The sequence below is a fragment of the Ustilaginoidea virens genome, chromosome 1, assembly GCF_000687475.1.
Source record: "Ustilaginoidea virens chromosome 1, complete sequence".
Lineage (NCBI taxonomy): Eukaryota > Fungi > Ascomycota > Sordariomycetes > Hypocreales > Clavicipitaceae > Ustilaginoidea > Ustilaginoidea virens.
This window is the reverse complement of record NC_057316.1, coordinates 1,971,769-1,993,669: the sequence shown is the minus strand read 5'-3', so window position 1 is coordinate 1,993,669 and position 21,901 is coordinate 1,971,769. Positions and strand designations below refer to the sequence as shown.

At 57.1% G+C, this 21,901-nt stretch overlaps 7 protein-coding genes across 7 annotated transcripts; 2 read left to right on the top strand and 5 right to left on the bottom strand.

Moving 5' to 3' along the window:
• Positions 1 to 2,721: 2,721 nt before the first annotated feature.
• UV8b_00312 (uncharacterized protein) lies at positions 2,722 to 5,243 on the bottom strand (the record flags this gene model as incomplete). The annotated part of the gene is made up of 4 exons (XM_043137810.1): positions 2,722 to 2,892; positions 2,966 to 3,548; positions 3,658 to 4,704; positions 4,789 to 5,243. The coding sequence occupies 4 exons, from the start codon at positions 5,241 to 5,243 to the stop codon at positions 2,722 to 2,724; spliced, it is 2,256 nt and encodes a 751-aa protein (XP_042993744.1).
• Positions 5,244 to 7,046: 1,803 nt separating this feature from the next.
• On the bottom strand, positions 7,047 to 7,790 carry UV8b_00311 (uncharacterized protein; the record flags this gene model as incomplete). Its single annotated transcript, XM_043137809.1, has 4 exons — positions 7,047 to 7,228; positions 7,318 to 7,375; positions 7,475 to 7,509; positions 7,700 to 7,790. 4 exons carry the CDS (start codon positions 7,788 to 7,790, stop codon positions 7,047 to 7,049), a joined length of 366 nt encoding a protein of 121 aa, XP_042993743.1.
• A 385-nt stretch (positions 7,791 to 8,175) lies between these two features.
• UV8b_00310 (uncharacterized protein) lies at positions 8,176 to 9,868 on the top strand (the record flags this gene model as incomplete). The annotated part of the gene is made up of 2 exons (XM_043137808.1): positions 8,176 to 8,501; positions 8,653 to 9,868. 2 exons carry the CDS (start codon positions 8,176 to 8,178, stop codon positions 9,866 to 9,868), a joined length of 1,542 nt encoding a protein of 513 aa, XP_042993742.1.
• Positions 9,869 to 10,899: 1,031 nt separating this feature from the next.
• On the bottom strand, positions 10,900 to 12,528 carry UV8b_00309 (uncharacterized protein; the record flags this gene model as incomplete). The annotated part of the gene is made up of 3 exons (XM_043137807.1): positions 10,900 to 11,723; positions 11,774 to 12,465; positions 12,521 to 12,528. The coding sequence occupies 3 exons, from the start codon at positions 12,526 to 12,528 to the stop codon at positions 10,900 to 10,902; spliced, it is 1,524 nt and encodes a 507-aa protein (XP_042993741.1).
• Positions 12,529 to 13,584: 1,056 nt separating this feature from the next.
• UV8b_00308 (uncharacterized protein) lies at positions 13,585 to 14,647 on the bottom strand (the record flags this gene model as incomplete). The annotated part of the gene is made up of 2 exons (XM_043137806.1): positions 13,585 to 14,411; positions 14,569 to 14,647. The coding sequence occupies 2 exons, from the start codon at positions 14,645 to 14,647 to the stop codon at positions 13,585 to 13,587; spliced, it is 906 nt and encodes a 301-aa protein (XP_042993740.1).
• A 2,465-nt stretch (positions 14,648 to 17,112) lies between these two features.
• Positions 17,113 to 18,516, top strand: UV8b_00307 (uncharacterized protein; the record flags this gene model as incomplete). Its single annotated transcript, XM_043137805.1, has 1 exon — positions 17,113 to 18,516. The coding sequence occupies one exon, from the start codon at positions 17,113 to 17,115 to the stop codon at positions 18,514 to 18,516; it is 1,404 nt and encodes a 467-aa protein (XP_042993739.1).
• A 439-nt stretch (positions 18,517 to 18,955) lies between these two features.
• Positions 18,956 to 20,962, bottom strand: UV8b_00306 (uncharacterized protein; the record flags this gene model as incomplete). Its single annotated transcript, XM_043137804.1, has 1 exon — positions 18,956 to 20,962. One exon carries the CDS (start codon positions 20,960 to 20,962, stop codon positions 18,956 to 18,958), a length of 2,007 nt encoding a protein of 668 aa, XP_042993738.1.
• Positions 20,963 to 21,901: the final 939 nt, after the last annotated feature.

Below are 21,901 nucleotides of genomic sequence, written 5' to 3'. Positions count from 1 at the left end.
AGCCTTTTCCAAGCCATCTTGGCCGCAAAATTGCCCCGAAGCAGAAGGCCGGCGACCTCGTTTGACTGCTGGATTTCTGCTTTTGGCTTGCGGCTCCACCACACCTAACTACACCTGCACCAGGCCTGGCCTGGCCTGGCCTGGGGGTGGTTGGGTGGTTGGGTGGTTGGGTCCATCCTGGTGTCCGGGTTCCGTTTCTTGCAGATTGGCTTTTGGATATGGGCTTTATCGATGGGCTGTCCTGTCGCCGGGTCGGCCGAGAAGTTCATCCCGCGTGCTTCTCTGCTACTCTCGTCCACTGCTCTCTCGTTCACTTACCGCCATCCATCGCCATCCGCCGCCATCCGCCGCCATCCGCCGCTCACCCTACGGGTTTTTCCGCACAGGAACGAGTGTGTCGAGCGGCGTCGCGGCAGGGCTTGCGAAGAGGCGTCAAAGACTCCAGAAGATGAGGAGGACGGGCTTACGCTAGCGCTTGCGACGTTGGTGGGCTCCGTCATATGGCCACGGACGGGCCTCCGACGAGCCCCCTTCCAACATCTTCAAGGCTTCCCACAGGTGCGAACCTAACAAAATCGCCCCGTCGATTTCGACATCTCAGTCGCGGCCCGCAAAAAAACCCCAGCTGCGAAGAAAAGGAAAATAGTACTCACAAACCAACGGCACGACATACTCACCGGGTGCATAATTCGCCGCGCCTGGTGTGTGGGAACCTGCGCATCATTTTCAAACGCAAACGCCTCGTCGCCTTTTTTTTTTTTTTTTCCTTTTTTTTTTCCCCCAGCAGGTCCAGGGTCAGGGGGATGAGAGCAACTGCTGCTGGCTTCCCCATGACTTGCCAGCCGGTCAAGACGTAGAGCCTGGTCCATCAAGGTCTCTGATTCCCCACCACGCAGGGCTTGTGGCGTGGGCGATGGAACATGGAACATGGAAGCCTAGCGGGAGCTGTTGGTTCAGTCAGTCAGTCAGTATCAGGATTTGCGGTATACAAGTCAAGAGCATCGGTGTCGACGAGGAAGGGGGGGGGGCGGCGGCAACCACCTTTTCGAAAGACGCATAAGCACCATTTCTGGTTTCTTACAGAATACTCCGCAATCCGTACTTGGGTTTCTTTTTTTTTTTTTTTTTTTTTTGTTTCTTCTTTCTTTAAACACCCCCTCCTTGTCAGGGCCTTGCAGGAGCCCTCAAAGTCTCTTCGGATACTCTGTTCGACAGCCAGGCGGACCCAACGTCAGCCAGCATTCCACTTCTTCACCAGCGACACAACACGTCCGACGACGCAGCAGCACCAAAAAAAAAAAGCTGATTGATACTTTTCCCCAAAACGACGCGGCTCGGGTTTCCCCGACGGCCGGACCTCAACCAGACGTTGCATACCTAATCCGACGCCGCTGCCCATGCCACCACCACCCTTTGCAGAAACGGCTCCTTTCAAAGAATCCAGGCACGACGCTCCGCAAACCCCCCTCCCTGCCAGGAGAAGTTGGGTGAAGAAAAAAAAAGAAAAAAAGGAAAAAAAAAGAAAAAAAAAGACAGCCCTTGCAAGGAAAGCAAGACGCAAGAAGCAGCCCGTGAAACCCCCCCCCCCCCCCCCCCCCCCCCCCCCCTTCCTTTCCCCTACCCCACGTCCGCACAAGAGCATTGTTCGTCGCAGGAACAGCAAGTTAGCCGTCGTGACCCCCCAAGGCCGCATGGCCCTCTCCGGCCTTGACGCATCTTGCTGCGGGCACCGGACATCACGATGCGTCATTTTTTCCCAGCCGGCAGACCTTGATGGCTTGGCGGGGAACTCTCTCTCTCTCTCTCTCTCTCTCTCTCTCTCTCCCCCTCTCTTTCTCCCTCTCTCTCTCTTGTCTCTGCTGGCCCTCTCCCCGTATCTATTTTTGTCCATTTCATCTCATCATCTCTGTGACTTGTTTATTTTCACGTGCGTGTGCGTGTTGCTTTGTTCTGCCCGCAAACATGCGTTCTTGAATCCCGCCCTGCTTGGTACGTTTGACAGCTCCCGCCGCGCGTCGAGCATCACTTGCACGCCGAAACGAGCCATGACAACGCGCAACAGAGGGCGCAAAACGAAGCAAGAGGCCAAATCGCTGAGACACCAGACACCGACACATAACTTAGTCCCCTTGTTGCTCAACCTTGCGTTGTGACCCGTCACTTTCGCTACCCATGGGACGTTGACGGAGTCTCAGTTCTCTCGGCAAAACATCCGTGTCTGGACGGTGATCCGCTAGATCGTTTTTTTTTTTTTGTTTTTTTTTTTTTTAATTTGTTTATTTTTGCTGCTCTGTGCAGTCACCCGCCATGGCTTGACCAAGATAGGCGTGCATTGTAGATGACGAATGGTGTCATAGGTGCATGTCATGCCGTAGGAAAAAAAAAAAAAAAAGAGAGAGAGAGAGAGAGGGAGAAAGAGAGACAATAAAAAAAAAAAAAAAATCAACAGCAGGCATTCGCCTTGCCGTCCGATAACCATGCACTTTGCACTTGCACACTGGGGATGCATGCACATGTCATCCGTTCTGCGCCATCAGGGCACCCATCAGTATTTGTTGGTTGGTGGCTGGCGGTAATGCTCGCGAGCCGACTTCTATATTCCATTCGCCCATCCCGTCCACTCCAAAGATTCAGTTCATGGCTTCGTCTATCCTCAGCATCATTGTCCCACGGCCATCAGAAGCAAAATTTGCCCTCTTTTGATCGATGCCTTTGTACATGTCAAGGGTCCTGCCCGTCCTGGCATTCTGTTCTAGTCCGTCCACTTGCTTCCGTAATCACATCCTCGACATGCATGACCTCTCTGTTGAGGCCGCAATATCCGCAACGATGATGTCCGCAGTTTACGCATGCCGGACACGTCTTTACATTCATGGGCGTTGCGCACTGGCACTTCAAGCCAAAAACCTGGTCAGCGCTTCGTGTGACATCAGCTGGTATGCCGAATACGGTGGCAACAACTTACACAGTTCCACATCTCCACCACTCCCGATTTCCGTCTCTTCTCCGACAAGGAGTCGGAGATTGACAGCTCTGCACTCCGCTCCGGTCGATGGCTAGTATAAAGAGAGAACATGGGCACGCCGTCTGCCGTCTGCACTCTTCCATCATCACGTGCTTCAAGGGTTGGGCCCGGTCGAGGCTCGTGCTTCCAGTCCTCTATGCTTCGCTTTGTGAATCCGTCTCTTCCGCAAAAGTGATCGTCGATATGGTCAAATCTCTGGGTCAACGCGTTGTCGCTTCCCTTGTCATGGTCCACGTCAACGTGCCCGACACAGAATCCACACCAAAAGCTTGCAATGATAGGCGACCCTCGCCGACATTGGCCGTCTCCTGTCCCGGTACTGCCCTGTCCTCTCCGCATTTGCACCTTGAGTGCATCTCGACGATCCAGCGTCTCTTCACACTCACCCATGTCGCGATTCCAAGTTTGAAGTTTGAAGTGCTGCTTGCTCTCATGTCTTTTCCAGTCATTCTTGCTACCAAAGGTTTTGGCACAATCTAGCCAGGTACATCCGTAGGGTTTCGAGTGCCTCTTCTTATGCTTCCTATGCACCCAGTCAGATCACGGTTTCAAGAAAAAAAGAGTGTGCTAAATGACATGAGGGGGGTTTCCCCCCCTGCCTTCCTTCTTTTTCTTCCGGGGCAATTACCAACGTTAATTCGCAGCTTCTCTTGAACGTCTTTCCACAATTGGCACAGGAGGGCACCGGCGGTTGTGATGTCGAACGTGTTATCGCCGCTCCTGCACTGTCCAGGACTACCACCTCGTTGGCAGCAGTCTTTGAAATCTCCGGCGGGGGTTGCTCCAAGAGTGCCATGACATCGCCAGGCTGGTTTGTTTGAGCAAGAGGATGCGTCATCGGTGACATCTGAGGTGCCGCAACTTGCTCCATGTTCAAGTATGCAGTTGATGGCATACAAGTCGGTTGATGGCCCAGGGCCGTCACCTCGTAGGCTTGGCGTCTTGGAAAATGCGTGTCATTGGCGTCATCGCCGCTTGATGGATTATGAAACTCGGACGATATTACTGAAAGATGATCAGCCGAGCTGTCCAGCGCAGTCGCGGTCGATGCGGCATGCTGCAGAGGATCCCTCATTCCATGGCCCGTCTCCTGCCTCAGCACATGAGGGTTGATGAATCCGAGTTCTTGGTCTGCTTGGTGTTCCAGAATGTTGGTGCTGGTCAAGACGTGGAAATTGCGACGGAAGACCATGTTGAACCGCTGCTGGGTAAGGTTGCTGGTCTGATCTCCGGGCAAATTCGCAATCTCATTTGCGTACACCGTCATGTTCGCAAACGGACTGGCGAAACCAGGCAGAGACCCCACCCCTTGCAAATCATTCTCTCGGGCCTCTTCTCGTACGTGAACGGATACGTCAGAGTTCTCTGTTGACTCCGGTTGATCTCGGACAATGTACTGGCCTAAATTGTCTGAAGGGCAGCAACGGATAGAGTGCACTTGCGCGAGATGGGCCAGAAAATTATCCTTTCTGGGCCATTCAGTCCGCTTCCGCCTGCTCTGTTTTTCAGGCAGGTTTACACAGTGGATGCATTTGTACCAAGTTGAATGACTTCGATATCGCGACTCATCTCGATGCACAGCACTTTCGTGCCTTTTTCGGTCATTTAGCGTAGCAAAGCCCCTTTTGCAATTCTCGGTCCTACATTCGTGGGGTTTGTTGTGACGATTCATGTGTTTTCTACGTGGGTGAACGGGTTAGTTTTCACAAAAAAAAAGTGCCACCCTGTGGGGAATAAATATCTGAAGAGTTTGGTTCTCATACTTGAGATGCGAATTATTTTTGGCTTGAAAAGGACACTGCTTGCATTTAGGGCCAACCTTGACGGAAGGGCTCGCAACACTTCCGGAAGGGTGACTTCCGCCATATCCAGAGTCACCGTGGTTGGTGAAACCATCAGCCGATTGCCCAAGAGGGTTTTGGCAATCTGACCCATCCCGCAGATGTTGGGCATCTTGGGCATACTGAGCTTGCTGACCGTCCGAAAGAGGGTGGTGTGTCGGGACAGTACCGGCTGGAACAAACGGGTCATCACTTTGCACGACCGAGAACTTCTGGATGGCGTACGGTCCGGTGACAATATTGTAGCCTTGCGAAGAATGAGGGTAGGAATAGCTGGGCCAGTCATCTGGGCCTAGTCGCGGTCCATCACGGCTGGGCTTCTCCATGAGTTGGGCTTGATGGCCCGAGCTAGGCATGAGGCAGTAATCCTGATGCATCGTCCTTTGGGGACCGAGCACGGTTCTTGCGGGGTTAGGGCAGTTGACAAACGTAGATGACGAGGGCGTCCCGCGATGCTGTACCAAACGGCGGCGTAATTGTCCCAGGGGTATCGCCCCAGATATTTTTCAAGAATGCCTTCTGCCAATCATCAAGCAATGAGAAAACGACAGCACAGGCGGCAGAGATGTTAACAATAGCATTGTTTCAGGAGAGGAAATCGAAAGGACGACACACCGAAAGACGCCAGATGGAAGACTGTTTTGAATGACGGCCGATCGAGTAACGTGCCTTGGTTCGTGGCGAAACGTCCCATGTCCAACCACCCGAGGGGAAACAAGGGTAAAAGCCTAACGACGGAGAGGACGGGGCGGAGATGTTTGGCAGTCGAGGGAAGGAGAGAAGGGGAACCGAGTGCACATGATGCGGTGGGCGGGAGGCAAGCCGTTTTGACAGGCGGTTGTCAACTGAAATAATTCACATTGGAGGTCTGGTTGGTAGGTGATTTACCCAAGTCCGGTCCGGACAGTCCAGACAACTCCTGCGCCTGAAAATGAGCCTGTGGAAGGAGGCGCTGGTGGTTCGCCTCGCCTTGCGGTTCGGCCTGGCAGGATGGGCAACGACGCACCGTGTCACGATTCGCCAGCACGTACGGAGTACAAGGCGTCAATGTCAATGTTGCTTGTGCTCTCGAGGTGGGTGCAAGTCCTGATGCAGCAGAAAGCGCTCTCTCCGCTCTGCCCTGCGCCGCTCTCCCGAGACTGCTTGCTTCTCGAACTTGGGCGGCTGTGAACTGTTTTGGTGCCAGCTGCGAGCTGCCAGCTGCCACGCCGGGATGTCCAGCTGTTCGGCTGGTCGCCCGCCAGAGGCGGCCAGAGGCAACCTGGCGACAAGGGTGGTGGTGGTACAGTCAATACATGTTGACAGGCCATGCCTTATTCCGGCACAGACATTCGACTCACAGGATACCAGACTGTACTGTACACTCATGTCCCTGATCAGGCACAGGAAACGTGCCAGGGATTCGGGGAATGATTAAGAGCTGAGGATGGTCGAGTTTGTTGACTACAACGACCCCCAAGGTCGAGGCTCTGTACGCAGGGTATGTAGGTACATATGTACTTTGGGCGTCAGTGGCGACAGCGTCAGCTAACCAATCACCAAAGCACATAGCAAACTGCGGGCTGTCGACACCGGCTTGTTCTTCTCTCCCGCTTCTCTTTCTCTTCCGCGGCGTACCATTTTCTTTTTCTTCGTCTCCATTTCCCCCCTTTTTTTTTACACCACGTTGCTGCTTCAGCTCATGGATCCATTGGACAGCACGGATTTTCCTCTTGGATACCCAAGTCAAGATTAAATGTACCTGGTGGCGTGGTCAAGTGGCTTGGTCAGTTGCACGCACATCCCATGCCCGACGTAGGGAGTGCTGCTTGTTGCCCAGCCCAATTGCCAGACGCGGCGACTACATACAGTACAAGTATGACAGAGAATCAATACTCCGTAGCATGCATAAGGTATGGTATCGAATCCGCATGCCATGCATACCTATTCGACAGCAAAATCTCTCGCCCCACCTCAACCGCCAACTTGATCATCTACTGCGCCGTGCGTGGGAGCACCAGGCCATGCCCTCGGCAGTGCCGCAGCACGGAATACGTCAATGGTACTGTATCGATACCGATGCCGGGGCGCCTTTGGTCTGCAACGCCGGGGAACCCTTCCAGTTGCCTCCACCTGATTGCCAGTCACCACGACCGAGTTCCAACCGACGCAACGAGCCTGGCCGGCTCTTTCCTGCCAAGTCATTCCGTATTCTGAGCTCCCTGGACCACACCCACAATGTTGTAGCGCTTGGAGAAGAAGGTGACCCAGTCGTTCAGCGTCTCCTTTTCCTTGTCCTGCAGGTCGTGCCACTCGGCCTTGACGTCTTCCGGCTTTGTCGACGTCTTGCCCAGCGCTCTCGAAGCGTCCTTGCCCGCAAACACTGCCGGCCGGGTTACATGGCTGATCGGCTGGGGGGGAGGGGGGACGGGGGAGTGATTTTTCTCTTGTCCATTTTTCGGGGACACATACCGTGATATGACCCCCCGGGGAGGTACGCCTTATTGCCCGTCACGTCATAGACCTTGCCCTGATTTCCAATGCGTCAATGACCCGGCGTGTTTGATGGCTTTCGGGGAATAAGGCTTGCTCGTCGGGCGCCGGGGGGGGAGGGGGTTCCTCAGCATACCTTGATGGCAACGTAGCACTTTCCGCCGTCGTTGCCTGTAGTCACCATGGCAGTTAGTAACCAAAGAGACCGTCCACGCAGTTTATCCACGTGCGGTGCCGGTCAAGTTGTTCTCCGTGTGCCACGGTCCTCGGCTTGCTTCCCGAGGGCAAGATGATGGCATGGATCGGGGGCATCGTGAGGGAGCATCCGGATACCGAGGGCGAGGCGCCCAGCATTGCCTACCATTTGCCTGCGCCAGTTCCTCAACGGTGATGGGGCCATCCTTGGGAGGATCCAGCTGCACTGGGACCTTGGGTTCGAATCGCCCAGCCATGTTTTCTGCTTGTTCCGCGCTGCCTGGCAGTTGTCGTGGGTAGATGCGCCGTCTGGGGTTCAGCCTCGGAGGAACTTGGAAATTTCTCGGAAATTCTTCCACCAGAGCTTGCTTTGGAGGTCTGGTACAAGGTACCAGGGGAGCTTGGCCCCGCCCCACACCGCCTGACGCAATCGAGCCGAGCCAGGACCCACCCACCAACAAGCCCACCAAGTCCTGCCTCAGGTCAAAACATATCGAACCCGCCGTTGGCCGTCTCGTCTGTCCTGTCTCATCCGAGAAGAAGACGCCCGTCGCCGTCATCGCCTTCACGACGCAACCAGGAACCCGTTTTTTCGCGCCCGGCGCCCCTGCCCAGCTCCCCTGCCCGGAATACAGGCGCGCCATGTCCGTCTCTGCAATTGCTGCGTTCCGCCCCGTGCCGACAAGATGCACGCGCCTCGCCGCAACGGGCCTGTTGACGGTGCGGCTCCGAGCTCCAGCTGCCAGCCTGACGCTCCGCGCCGTCATCAGCCTCCCTGCATGCCAGCGACGGTTTGAATCGCAACCACGCCCTCCGGGCCAGCCGCCCGCCTCGCCAGCGACGTTTCGCCAATTCGTCAGGCGCTCCTTGCGCGTGAGCCTGAGAAATCTCTTCTTCGCCCTCAGCCCTCGCGGCATCAGGTCTGCGTACACAGATTCGCCGGCGCAGACGAGCCTAAGCGTCATCGTGTAAGTCCCGCCGGGGGCCCCTTCCCTCTCCTCTTGCGTGCCCTTTTTCTGGTGACGAAGCCGCGTCTTTTTCTTCTTCTTCTTCTTTTTTTTTTTTTTTTTTCGCTATTCTTCATTCATTTGTTTGCTAATCTCGGAAATCATCCTCTAGCCTGGCGCTTCTTACCGTCGTCTTCGCCATCGTCCTCCGGTCCTTCTTCCTCGCCTTCTACAACCCCCAGTTCAGTCGGTATCCCGAGCCGGTCGCCAACAGCCTCCGGCTCGCCATCTACTACACCAACTACAAGCCGGATCCGCAGCTGGCGCTAAAGTACTACAGGCGGGCCATGGAGCAGGTGCGCGAGGCTGGGCTGGACCCCTTCTCCGACGAAGTGCTCGGCATCCGCCTCCAGGTGTCCGCCTGGCTGCTCAAGGTTGAAAGCTACAAGGCTTCCATCGACGTGCTCGAGTCCGTGCTGCACGACTGCAGGACGTGGGTCGACACGATGGAGCGGTCGGCGTCGGTCCCGGACGGCACAGCGACCGCAGCCGGCGCGCGCGCTTCCAGCACGTCCGGGGGCGCGGCAACCGAGCGCGCCGCCGCCGCCCCCCCGGCCGCCCACGCGCAAGGGCCAGACGGCCAGGCACAGGATGCCGGTCCCGACGTCGAAACGCTCTGGCGCAAGAGACAGCGGCTGCTGGCCAAGGCGGTCGGCATCGCCGTCAAGCTGGGCCAGGTGTACGCCGACGAGCACGTCATGGAGCCCGAGAAGTCCAGCGACCGTCTCGTGTGGGCGGTCGAGACGTCCCTGAAGGAGCTCCAGCGCCGCAGGGCGCGTGGCCCCCGGCCGGGAGAGCACGACTGGCTCTCCCCCGCCGAGCTGGGCGCCGTGCTCGAGGCCCTGGGCAGGGACTACGAGCGCCGCTCTCAGTTCCAGCTCGCCGTGCCGCTGTTCTTCCAGGCCCTCCAGCTGTGCGACAGCCCGTGCCACGGCGCCGTCATCATGAACAACCTGGCCGCATGCTTCGCGCAGCAGCAGCCCGTCCTCGCCGCCGCCGCCGCCGCCGCCGCCGCCGCGCCCGCGCCAGCCGACCTCCCCCGCACGAGGGAGGACTGCCTCGAAGCCGCGGCCAGCTGGGCCTCCAACGCCTACGCCCACGGCACGCACGTCCCGGCGGCGCAGAGAACCGCCGAGTGTGACGAGGCTTGCGCCGTGGCCCTCTGCAACTGGGGCGACGTGGCCGCCTTGCAGGGCAACAAGGAGCTCGCGCGGCAAAAGTACCAGCAGTGCATCGACATGGGCCGCAAGCTAGATTTCGCCGCGGCAGTCAGCAAAGCCCAGGAGGGCCTGGCCAACCTGACGACAGCCCCTGGTGCCGAGGCCTAGTTTTTTTTTTTTTTTTTTTACCACAGAAGCCCAGACGTCGATGGCTCAATGTCTTTCAAAGACAGAATTGACCACAACCTATTTCTAGTGTACAATGTCTTTCAAAGACGGAATTGGTCAGAGAATCACTCGTATCGCGTTGGCTCAATGTCTTTCAAAGACAGAATTGACCAGAGAGACACCCATATCGCATTGGCTCAGTGTCTTTCAAAGACAGAACTGGCCAGAGAGACACCCATATCGCATTGGCTCAGTGTCTTTCAAAGACAGAACTGGCCAGAGAGACACCCATGTCGCATTGGCTCAGTGTCTTCCGAGGAAAGCATTGGCCAGAGCGCAACTCGTATCTACTAGTGTACAGTAACTGAATGCGCCTTGGTCCAGCCTCCTCCCCAGTGAAAGCACGATACCCGATGAAAAGCCCAAATAAGCATGCGTCTTCTGCCGTGCGAGGAAACGAGCTCCCGCTAGGGCATTATGCGTCGCTAGAGCTACTCAGCTTGGCAGTTCTGGAAGGGGGGACACAAGCCCTGCATGATGATTTCAAGCTATCGCCATCTTATCGTTTTCCTAATTTCGTCGTCTTCATCTTGATGTCTTTATTCGCATCGAGAAAGGGTCCGTCGTGTGGGTGGGAGCAGTCGTGCCACAGCGTCCTCACCCTCTTGACGGTCATGCTGAGATCGCCGACATGGTGAGCAACTCCCGTTGAAAGCTGACGTACATGGGCGCAATGACGCCAACCGGCAATCCCCAGAACCAGATGCATGGGTAATTGTTGCTCCAAGAATTGACAAAACCGGGTACTCTTGCAAAAATACCGGCTACAATGCTGACACCAGCAAACGCCCTTATTCTCATTTCATTGCTGACGCTGGCGCCTGTTACTACTTCAAAGACTGTTCATTTAATGATGCCCTAGACATCTCGATGCAATTCAGACCGTCCCGAGTAGAGTATTCCATCAAATTGTCTTTTGCCCGACCCAAAACATGTACGCCCAGACTGATAAATTTCAACGCCGTTGCTCTTCATTGTGCAATCTTTTGTCTCTTGGAGTCCAGTCCATCACCGACCACGTTCCCATCATTGGCATGATTCCCTTGTGCGTTGGTATTGGCCGGCAAATCGACCAACGGAGGCCTTGCTGCTGCTGCCAAGGCATTGGCTTCTCCGGGTAGTGGCCGCTTCATTGTGAGTGGTTTGTAGCTCCCCCTGTTCGCAAGAGGGCTCCCGGGGCCACCTGGCGCGCCAATCCGTCGAGTGTGATCCAGCGACGGATTTGCTAGGCTGCTCCTAGTAACTGGGCCCCCAGGTCTGACAGGTGTAAAGCCAGTCGCGCTTGACGATGGAGCAGCGCCAGACTGGCTGTTAGGCGGCGGCACATGCTGACCATTCCGAGCTACCGGCTTGGAAGAAGAATGATCAATGCCGGGAGTCTTCCTAATAGACGGGCTCTCGGCTTTTGGATTGAAGACCTGTGAATTCACAAGGGTCGGTTCCTTCAAGTCGACAGTTCTGGCCACAGATCTGGCTGAGAAGAATGTCGCCGTTTCAGCACCGGGATTCGGAGGTGGTGGAGCAGGCATGTGACTGATACTTGGTGAGTTGCGGCTTGAGCCCCCGCCCTGTACGTTTCCGCCCGTCGGTGTCTGTGGCGGTCGGGGGTAGCCTCCAGAAACGGCTTTGGCCGGCGCGTGATGGTTCCGACTCTGAGCTTGCGCTTGTGCTTGTGCTTGTCCCTGCGCCTTGGACGGTAGCTTTGACGTGTGTGCCTGCGCTGGCGCAAGATTGGAAAGAATGATTTCGTCCGGGTGGCCATCTCCGGGGACACAGAAGTCGGCCTCGTCGAGTTCTACAGATATTCAGCTTCGATTTCTTCGAGCCCATCTGAGGAGAGCATACCACCGAGAAGGTCTTCAAACGACTCCAGAGGCTCCATCTTCAGAGCTGCAGGCCCCGTCGTCGCGCCCCTAGCCGACGCGGATACCGCAGACCCGTCGTCTGCCGTGTCAGTCTTCTTCACAAAGTCTGAATGTCGGTGGAGATTGTCCTGGTCAAACTTTTTCACAGGTTGTGCCTTGACTTTGATGACTTGCTTCACGTAGTCGGCATCGTAGATGCAGTTGCCAAGTATGTTGCCGAAGCTGCGAAGCGCTCGCTTCAGCCCATCCGTCGTGCCCTCCTTCTTCGCCTTTTCAAACGCCATGGCTTTGCCTTTGGCGTTTTCTATGGATCCGTATCCTATGTCTTCGTGGTAGGTGCCGTCTCGCAGCGTCACTCGAACTATGACGGAGAGTCCGATGCTGACGCGCTGTGTTTGGGGATTCTCGTCGGCAAAATCAACCTGGATGTTTTGTATGGACGATGACCATCCGTTGAAGCCAAACACCTCGTTTGCCAGGCCAATCACCTTTTCGGCGGTCAGGTAGTGCACCCGTGAGCCACCAGGTCCGGACCGAGAGGATATGTATTCGGGTCCCAACTGCTTATCCAACTTGGATGCGATTGTGGCAATCTCTTTGGCGGTCCATTCCGAGATCCGAGGCTTGGCCTCCTGAAACGGGTTCGCCCACGACGTGTGCTGATCGCCCGGGCTGCTCCATGGTTAGACGCAAGAAGCTTGACCAAGATGCAACTGGGCCAACGTACGCAGGCATGGTCAGCCTAGAAGCAGGACTATCTTGCAGTCATGTGCCACAAGTTTACTCGAACTGGGTGAGAAGTTGTTGGTGATGAAAAATTTCAAAACGCCGGTCGACAGCAAGGAGGTTTCATCGCCTAGCAGGGAGGCACTGAGGTGGTTTCGGTTTCGGCAAGTAGGTGTCTGGGATGCACTTGCCCACTTGCGTGCGTAGCCAAGTCGCGTTGAACAACAGGGAGCTGGCAGTCGCGTCCCAGTTGTTGCTCGAACGGGTGAGCACGTGACGTTGAGCTGGACCCCACTTCTCGAATCTCGGAAAGAGCCGCGCTGCCCCACTTTACTGCAAGTTTCTTCTGTCGTCTGATGGTTGCGTCGCGTCCGAGCCTTATAGATTCATTAGTGCCAACCGATCAGAAGGTCAGAACCCTAATCTTGATCATGCGGCGTCCTTCCAACCGCCTCCTCAGGTGCGAGCCTCACATTTTGGTTCAAGACAGGCATGCAACGTCACCTTGCAAGGCACAGCAACATGGACATGACGTTACTCAAACCACTTGTTTGCTGCTGAACACCGAGGCGGCCATCACATAACAACGACCCATTGTTTTTTTTGTTTTTTTTTATTTTTATTTTTTTTTTTTAAAAAAAAAGGACAGCAAACGTGCTAGTCTCCTTCGAGATGATTCTCGCTACCAAAATTCAAGAAAATACAATGAGCACAGTAAAAAAAAAAAAGAAGAAAAGATGGTGTAATTCACAATGGTTCATCATGTGTGCCAGGTCAGACATGTAGCAAGTAAGGGGCAAAGAGATTGTTGGAAAGAGGAAACAATTGCCAACAGTGCACACAAAGGTCCCACTCCCATCCCGAATGAGGCCAGGATGCCATGATGCAGTTGGAAACAAAACTCCGTTCCGTCGAGCTATGAACGATTCAAACAAACTCCCCGTGTCTATGCTGCCATTGATGCAAAAGAGAGATCATCATGTTTCGTAATATAGGTGTTGTCCGCGATGAAAATGCCAACAGGCAAAGATGCTGCTTAGTTCCCCATCCCAAGGCACATGGGGCCTACAAAGGTCCGACGCGCACAGGGGAGCCATAGGCCCCTGATATGAGTTGGTTCAGGATGGAGTTTTGCTCAGAAGCGTTCGCCAAGGAGCCGGAGCTTTGGCCCATCCAGCCGACACTGTTAGCCATAGCTGCCATGGCGGAGGCGAGACGTCCCCCGGACCGCTCGTTGTGGTTGGCGAGGTTTTGATCCCATCCACCCGAGTGCAGGTTGAACCCCCCCCCTCGTTTGCCTGCTTCGGAAATGACGAGAGCCCAAGCACGTGAAATATCATCGTATGCATTCTCTTTGTGGTGACGATACGCTTGCGGTTCCCAGTCGGGTAGGTCGTGAATGAGCTTGGTGGCGCCGTCGAGAAATTGTAGCGACTTGGTCGGCTGTGTCTCGTTGGGTGGAAGGTACTGAGGCGTGAAGTCGGATAGAGCATCGATAAGGGCAACCAGGGGTTCCTTGATGCGGTAGTACGTATATTCAGGGCTGGATTGGCCATATGGCATCGCTTCGGTCAGCTTCTTTTGATATTCCTGCAATACGCCCAAGACAGCAGACACGGATGGGCGAGGGGCCTCGCTGACAACCTCCTGGCCAAGGTCGGGGTAGCGCATGCATATGCGTTCTAGAAAAGTTCGCAATTCACGAGCGTCGAGGGTCTCCAGAAGCCGCGGAAGGGCGAGCGGCCTGCCGACCAATTCATTTGATCGAGCCTTTTTCGATGGGCGCGCTAGCGGTCGGGAAGAGCTGGCTGGTGAGCTGTGTGGCGACATGTTTTCATCCCCATCTTCATCCGCCTTCCGTTTCCTATTCGGCATGTTTGGCAGAGGCGAAACTATTCTCAGAGTCAGTCAGCAAAACTTGGCGTGCTCAGCCGGCGGGGGGAAAAAAAAATCACTTTGCAAGATTGTTGTGGCTGCTGCTGGGAAAATAAAGGGCCAGGGGGGGGGGGGGGGGGGGTTGAGCAACCCCACTCGCGTCACGTAACCTACCAGATCGTTGAGGCGAGAGACGAGAGTTTTCGTAGCGGTGCGGGAAGATTGGAGGCTGCGGCGACAACAAAACATTCATCGTGATGTTGGGTTCAGTGGAAGCACAACGAGGCCGTTGATGGCGAAGTTGATGGTAGATGCTACGCAATAAACTCGAGCCACGCGGCAGGCGTTTTTCTCCTCTCCTGCAGGTTCGGCAGCGGCCCGGATGCTATGCTATAGTTGGCCGGCCAAGGCCGACTTTGTCTTATCGGCCAGCAAGAATGACCAAGGCGAGGTAGGGTGCTGGAAGGGGGCAGCAAAATGCTGCAGGGAGTCGTGCAACGGACGACAACCCAGCCGAGTGGCAGATGAAGGAAGGAGTTAGGGATGGCGGCCAGAGGTGAGGTGAGGCATGGACGGACGGCCTTTGTGCTCGGCCAGTAGGCGGCAAAAGGGTCAATTCGTCTCGCGAGTTGATGATGGGGTGATGGCAAAGGGGGAGCAGAAAGATTGCGTTGCCCCAGCCTGGACTTTTGGTGGTGGATGTGAGCGCAGAGGAGCAAGGAGAGTTTGCCAGGAGCGAGAGGAGCGAGAGGAGGCCCTGGAAATCAGGCAGCTGGTTGGGCCGCTGGGCGGGCATGGGAAAGCCTGGACGACGACCCAGGTTATGGCTGGGACTTGTTCAAATGGTCTGGTACACCGTGGTAACTGTTTTGACGGAATACTCCATGTCCATGTCGGTACCGCTCGGCGCTGATGAGGCTCGTTAGCCAGCTGGGGCTGGAGGCTGCGGGGGGGGCCACTGGGGCTTTTGCGCCAGACGGAACCAACGCAGGGCGGGAGTACTCGGTACCTGGGGGACTGGGCGAATTCGGTCCAATGTTGGACATGGCAGCCTCAGCATGGACGGTACCTAGGACCTTGGCCCGCAGAAATCTGGCGCTTGTCCCAACGCAACAGGCTGGGGGCAGGTAGAGAGAGAGGGGGGGGGTTGGCAGGCGAACCAGTTGACGCAGTCGGCCCAGAGGCCCCAAGGGAGCACAGCATGGCCTGCACGTGCAGCACGGTGGGTGGAGCGGGCCCTGCCCCCCCCCAGCCAACGCTAAAGCAGTCAGCAGCTCTCCGCTGATTTACTTCAATATTTAGTGTGGACACATGGCATCAATCTCGGTGGCGCGTTCGTTGGCCGCCACAGCAGCTCGTCATCGCGAAAGTGTGGCGGGAGAGTTTACGACCAGAACTCGGGCTTGACCTCTTACTTGAAGTCTGGCCGGCTGTCCGGTTGGCAGTTAGTTGGTCGAAAGAAAGAGCCCGTCGTGTCGAAAGACGGTCGGAAACAGCGACGATGGCGCACGGCTCACGGGCTCCAAGGGACGGGTTGATGCGGAGGGGAAATCTTGGGACACGCGCAGAAAGCCAGAGGCCGGCAACAACATCCGTCCGCCGTCTCTTGTTAAAGTCCAGACGGGTTGGCTGGCTGCTTGTATTGGGCTTCCCCATCCGAGGTTGGACTCCGGGCCAAACACCAAACAACCCCTTCCCCGACCACCCCCCCCCCCCCTCCCCCCCGGATCACTCACCCCGAATAATTGCGGAGTAGACCAGTCTGGTTGGTTTATAGACTTATTCGTAGGTCGGTCGACAACTCGGCATCCCGAGAGCCTTGTGCCCAAGTGCCCAGGCGGTGCAGGCGGTGCGAGCGTAGACGCGGCAGGCCATCGGTACCCTTTGTGCTGCGTCATGAGCATGCCATGCCGCTGCCTCATATCGGCCTGGCGATTCTGCAGCGGCACACAAAGCTTCCAGCATGGACAAATTCGGGTAGCACGGCTTGGTTTGCTGCTTTTGCCAGCTGCTGTCCTTGCCTGGCGTGCTTGATGCGAACAGCGACGACGCCTGGTCTCTGGTGCTTTCCGCACGGCCAACACGTCAGCAGCCGTAATGTACGGAGTAATGCCTGTCGGTTTTCGATTTCCACGAGCCACCTGGCGCTGGCATTTTCGTTTCCGGTGGACGCTCGATCCGGTCTCGTCAAGAGGCTTGGTTTGTTTTTCCCACGGGAAGCTTCGCCTTCGCCATGAACTTTTACCCCAAGGTACCAGGCATGAATGTATGTCATGGTTTACACGTACCGAGTACCGAGTTGCTGCACGAACGACGGGAACTGGCTACTGCTGTCCGCGGCTCATCCACTCAAGTTTCCCCCGTGTGGGTCCGCAGCCCCCACCTCTGAGCAGCAGCATGTACTATGTACTACGTACCACACCCCCCTCCACTCGTCGTCGTCAGCTCCCAGCGGACCCAACCAGAACCGCCCAAGAAAAAAAAAAAAAAAAATCCTGGCCCGCCTTATCTTATCCGGGTTGGTTTTCGCGAGGCACACACACAACAAAACAAGACAAGACAAGACAGAGACGTGTCTGCCAGTCAGTCCGCGGCTGTCCCGACCCGCACTCCCCAAGGTTGACCGTCCGTAAACCGGGGGAAAGAACGAGACAAGGAACGAAGGGAGGCAAGAGACGAGCCCGCACACGTCGTGCGCACCACACGCCCCCTTGCCCAATGGCGACCGCGGCCGACCAGCCCGCCCAACCGGATGGCGCCCATGCCGCCGCCGCAAGCAAGCGCAAGACCATGGACGAAATCGCCGTAGATCTTGCTCTCCCCGAACCGCCATCCAAGCGGGCCCGGCGCGCCTTGAAGAAGGGCAAGCCGCTCCCCGCCAAACCCAGCAACAGCAGCGGCAGTCGAGAAGACGACGACGATGACGACGACGGCGGCGGCGGCGGCGGCGGCGGCGGCGGCGCTGACAAAGAGAAGCCAGACGGCAGGGGCAAGAGCCGGTCCGAGCACGGCATCTGGGTCGGCAACCTGCCCTTTAGCGTCACGGCGGCCGAGCTGAAGCAGTGGCTCGTCGACAACTCGGGCGGCGTCATCACCGACGCGGCCATAACCAGGATAAAGCTGCCAACGTCCAAGGGCCCCGGGGCTCAGAAACCGACCCCGGCCCCGGCCAACAAGGGCTTCGCGTACGTCGACTTTGCCGACCTCGGCGCCAAGGTGGCCGCCATTGCCCTCTCGGAGACGGAGCTGGCCCACAGGAAGCTGCTCATCAAGGACGCCAAGTCGTTCGAGGGCCGGCCCCCCAAGGACGAGGAGCCCCAGGCCAGGGCCGTCGGGCCCGACGGCCAGCCCCAGCGCGGACCGCACAGCACGAACCGGACGGACCCCGCCGCCGCCGCCGCCGCCGCCGTCAACGCCAGCCGCAAGATCTTCATCGGCAACATGAGCTTCAAGACGACGCAGGACGACGTGCACCGCACCTTTGAAAAGTGCGGCGAGATCGAGTGGGTCAAGGTGGCCACGTTTGAGGACACGGGCAAGTGCAAGGGCTACGGATGGGTCAAGTTCAAGGAGCCCGAGGCGGCGGCCTGGGCCGTCAAGGGCTACGTCAAGATCAGGGAAGCCGTCGACACGGAAGAGGACTTTAACGACGAGGCAGATGACGGCGGCGACGGCGACGGCGCGGCGCCCGGCAGGCAAGCTGGGCAGAAGCGCTTCAAGACGAGGAAATGGTGGGTGAACCGCATGCTGGGTCGGGAGCTGAAGCTGGAGCTGGCCGAGGACGACCAGGCCCGGTACAAGAAACGCTTCGGCAAGGACGCCCGGGCTCACGGCGGCGGCGAGCGAGCCGACGGCTTCTCGCAGGGGCGCCATGCCAAGTCCAAGGGCGGCGGCGGCGGCGGCGGCGGTGGTGGTGGTGCCGCTGCGACAGCGAAAACCGGCCAGCTCAGCGCCGCTGCGGTAGAGCCAACGCAGAGTTCACGTAGGCAGCCTGGGGGCGATGGGACAAAAGGCGTGCACAGGGCGGCCGAGACCTCTCTCAAGCAAGCTGCCAGCATTCAGGAGGCGAGACTGATGGGAACAACGGTCAAGCACACCGGTACCAAGGTGACGTTTGACTAAACGACGACGGAGTGTATATAACCGCACTTCATGCAAGAGATACCACGCGCTCACCATGTCCCTAATTTCCGGCTAGGTGCGTGGATAGCGTAGTGACGCTGATTGTGTTGATGACGTTTCGTAGCCTTCACTGCTTCACAAGCCGAACCAAAGACATGAGGTGAGACATGTGAAAAAAAAAAGAAGACACATGAAATAAAGATGAAAGAGAGAGAGAGAGAGAAAGAGCAAAGAAAAAGAAAACAGAAAAAAAAAAAAAGGGATATCATAAGTCATGAGGGAACATTCCGTGTCATCAATACGTGTTTTTTGCCTTTAGGTTTTTCCCCATTACAAGTCATAGGAAAAGGAGAAAAGAATAGTCGTCAAAGTCGTCAAATACCCCACAAACAGACATTTCCATCAAGCCGCGACATGCCCTCTCCCGCAACTCATCGTCTCAGGAACGGCTAAACATCAGAGGCACCAAGGCACTTTGGCTCTCACGTCCCCCCCTCCCATCTTCGAGGACCAGGTCCCCCGAGCATGCGGATCTGGTCCACTCCGCGCTCACCATCAGGCGACAGGCTGCTACGGCGTCGGCAGCCCTGTTTCGTCTGGCGCAAAACTCCCTGCTCAACTTGGACAAGACTGCGTCTTTGGCCTTTCGAAGGGCATTGACGCGGGCAGTTGCGTCTTCGGCCAGCAGCCGATGGGCCTCTTCCTGCTCGAGGTTGCGCTGCACAGAGGTGATGCCGCCGTCTGGTGAGGAGCGGGTGGGGTCGTAGGTGGTGGGCTGTAGCAGGACTGGTTGAGGATCAGACGAGAGAATGGGGGCGGTGATGACGTGTTTGGGTGAAGGGAGGGGTGGAGTGACGGGGCGGCTGCGGCAGGTGTAGGAATCGAGGGACGGCTTGAGCTTTGGCCGCGACGGCTTGCGCTCATGACGATGGTGGGAGGAGGACGGCCGAGAGTCCGAGCTGGTTCCCTCGTCGGGGCCGTTGCTGCCGCTGCCGCCGCCGCCGCCGCTGCCGCTACTGCTGTGGTGCTTTCTGCGCCGGCGACGCTGGCTCTTCTTGCGCAGCTTGGTGGTGAAGCTCATTGCTTCGTCTGCCCTGGCGGCCGCCGCGGCAGACGTCTCCTCGCACAAGCCCCCGATGGGGCTCGCCTGCTCGTCGCTCAGGTTGAAGCCACCGAGGTCCAGGTCCAACAGCTGCCTGCTGGCTGCCTCGACCGCGGCGCTTGGACTAGGCAGGTCCTCCGAGCTCTCGTCGGTGACAAAGGAGCATTCCGAGGCGGCCAGTCGGCTGCTTCTAGCCCACGAGTCATCCCTGCTCAGCGGGGCGAGGGCCTCGTCCCAGCTTCCGTTGTTGGCAAGGACCACATTCTCAAAGTCAAACTCCTTGACGGTGCGGCTGTGCGACTTGATGAGCTCGCTCAGCTGGGGGGCATTCATGTACGTGTTGCGGATCTGCAGATGCCGCAGCTTGGGGAAGTGTATGGGCGAGGGGGGAGGGCGAACAGGCAGCGGCGACATGGGAGAGGTGACTTCATGGAAGAGCTTCTTTGACGATTTCGGCGGCGCAAAGAGCGCGTCCGACGAGAGAGCCACGGAGCAGGGACCCTTGTTGCCGATCCACGAGAAGCTGAACTTCTCGAGGCCCGGTGCGAAGAAGCGCACATAGTCGTCAATGATTTTCAGGTGGTCCAGTCCGGGGGAAGAGCCGTAAAAGTCCCACGACTCGACCGAGACGTTGAGCTTCTTCACCTGCTTCCATCTCCGGCTTGCCGAGGGGACAGAGCCGAATCCTTGCGTGTGGCGGAGGTAGTTGAAGGCGCCGGGATGCACAGACGACAGAGACACCTTGTTGAGCTTATCGAGCGGCGCTCTTTCCACGGCGATTCTCAGGCTGATGAGGGCATAGTCGACGGTATCCCGTCTGTACCGCTCCCTTGGATGCTGGCCCGGACACCGGACAGTCAAGTGGCGCGTGTTGACGAGGGATTTGAAGGCATTGATGAAGCTGGGCACGTTGGTGGCGGCATGGAACAGCGGCGGGTACTGCTGCGTGAGGATATCCCCCAGCTCGGTGTTGGCGTACTTGGGGCGGGTGAGGGCAGAGGCCATGCTGGTGTGCGGCGTGTACAGGAAGCAAATCTCCTGGCCGGTCAGGGGGTGAACCAGAGGCGGCAGGAACGTCGATTCCGAGTGAGGCATGTGGAAAACGACGTGCTCGACGTGATGGCCGATGCGATGGAGCGCCGCCACTCGGCACGGTTTGGTAAAGGTGCTGGCGGTGAAGGTAACGTGGATGCGGGTGAAGAGGCGCTTGGAAACCAGGTTGCAGCAGGCCGAGGAGAGCTGGCGAACCGAGCACAAGTCGAAGGTGGAGAGGTGTGGCAGAAGATGGTCTTTGACGGGAGCGCTCCTTAGGAGGGCAAGGAAGAGTTGTTCTGTGCGAGACATGGTTCTTTCATGTCGCGGTCAAGCGTGTGGATAGAGATGGGTTTTTGGGAGGGGGGCTTGATTTCAGGTCAAGTCTTGCTTGGGATAGATGAGTATGCCGACTTTGTAATATGGAAGAAAAGAAAAAAAGAAACCGGTTCCTTTGACTGAATAGAGTTTGTGTGTTTGGCTGTGCAAAGGAACAGTTCAAATTCAGCAGGAGGTCGACGTCGGTGACCACTTGAGCCGGGGCGAGGGAAAAAAAAAAGGAAAAAAGGGAAAAAAAGATCAGAAAATCAGGTGTTGCTTCGAAAAGGAGAAAAAACTTCTTGACAAGTAAAAGCGTAAAAGGTAAAAGCGAGCGAGAATCGGGAGCACACCTGTATATAATCCTGCCATGAGCCAAATGCCATGCTCGGGACAGAAGCGCTCCCTGCCAGCCGTTTGTTCAACTCTGCCATCCCTGCCAAGCTGCTTCTTTGCCTCCGTGGAGGAACCAGAACAAAAAGGCGACTGGCTAGCAAGTCACGGCGGCATGGAACCTGCATGACGGCAGGGTGCCCAGGACGAAGCATGAAAATACGGTTGGCTGGTCCTCCTCGTGCGTCGCGTCCGCGTCGAACGGCTGGTCGAACGGCTGGTCAGGGCGGTCGAGGTGGAGCCTACTTGCTGCGGCATGCTGTCTCGAGGAGGAGCCAGTGGCAACCAATGCCTTGCTCCTACCGATGCAAGCGGCAAGCGCTGCAAACCATTGCCGACGATGGCGCGGGTGGTGGTGGAAGCTGATGCGGGGAAGTTGACTAGGCATGTATTGATTGATCCAGTCCCATCAATCAGATCGCCAGGCGCGTTGGCCAGGGTCGGCATATGGCTTGGCCAATCAGATACCCCGGCATGGACGCGAGGCGCGCCACGCCGCAAGACGCGGCTGCGTGCTCTGCCACACGCTTGCCACACGCT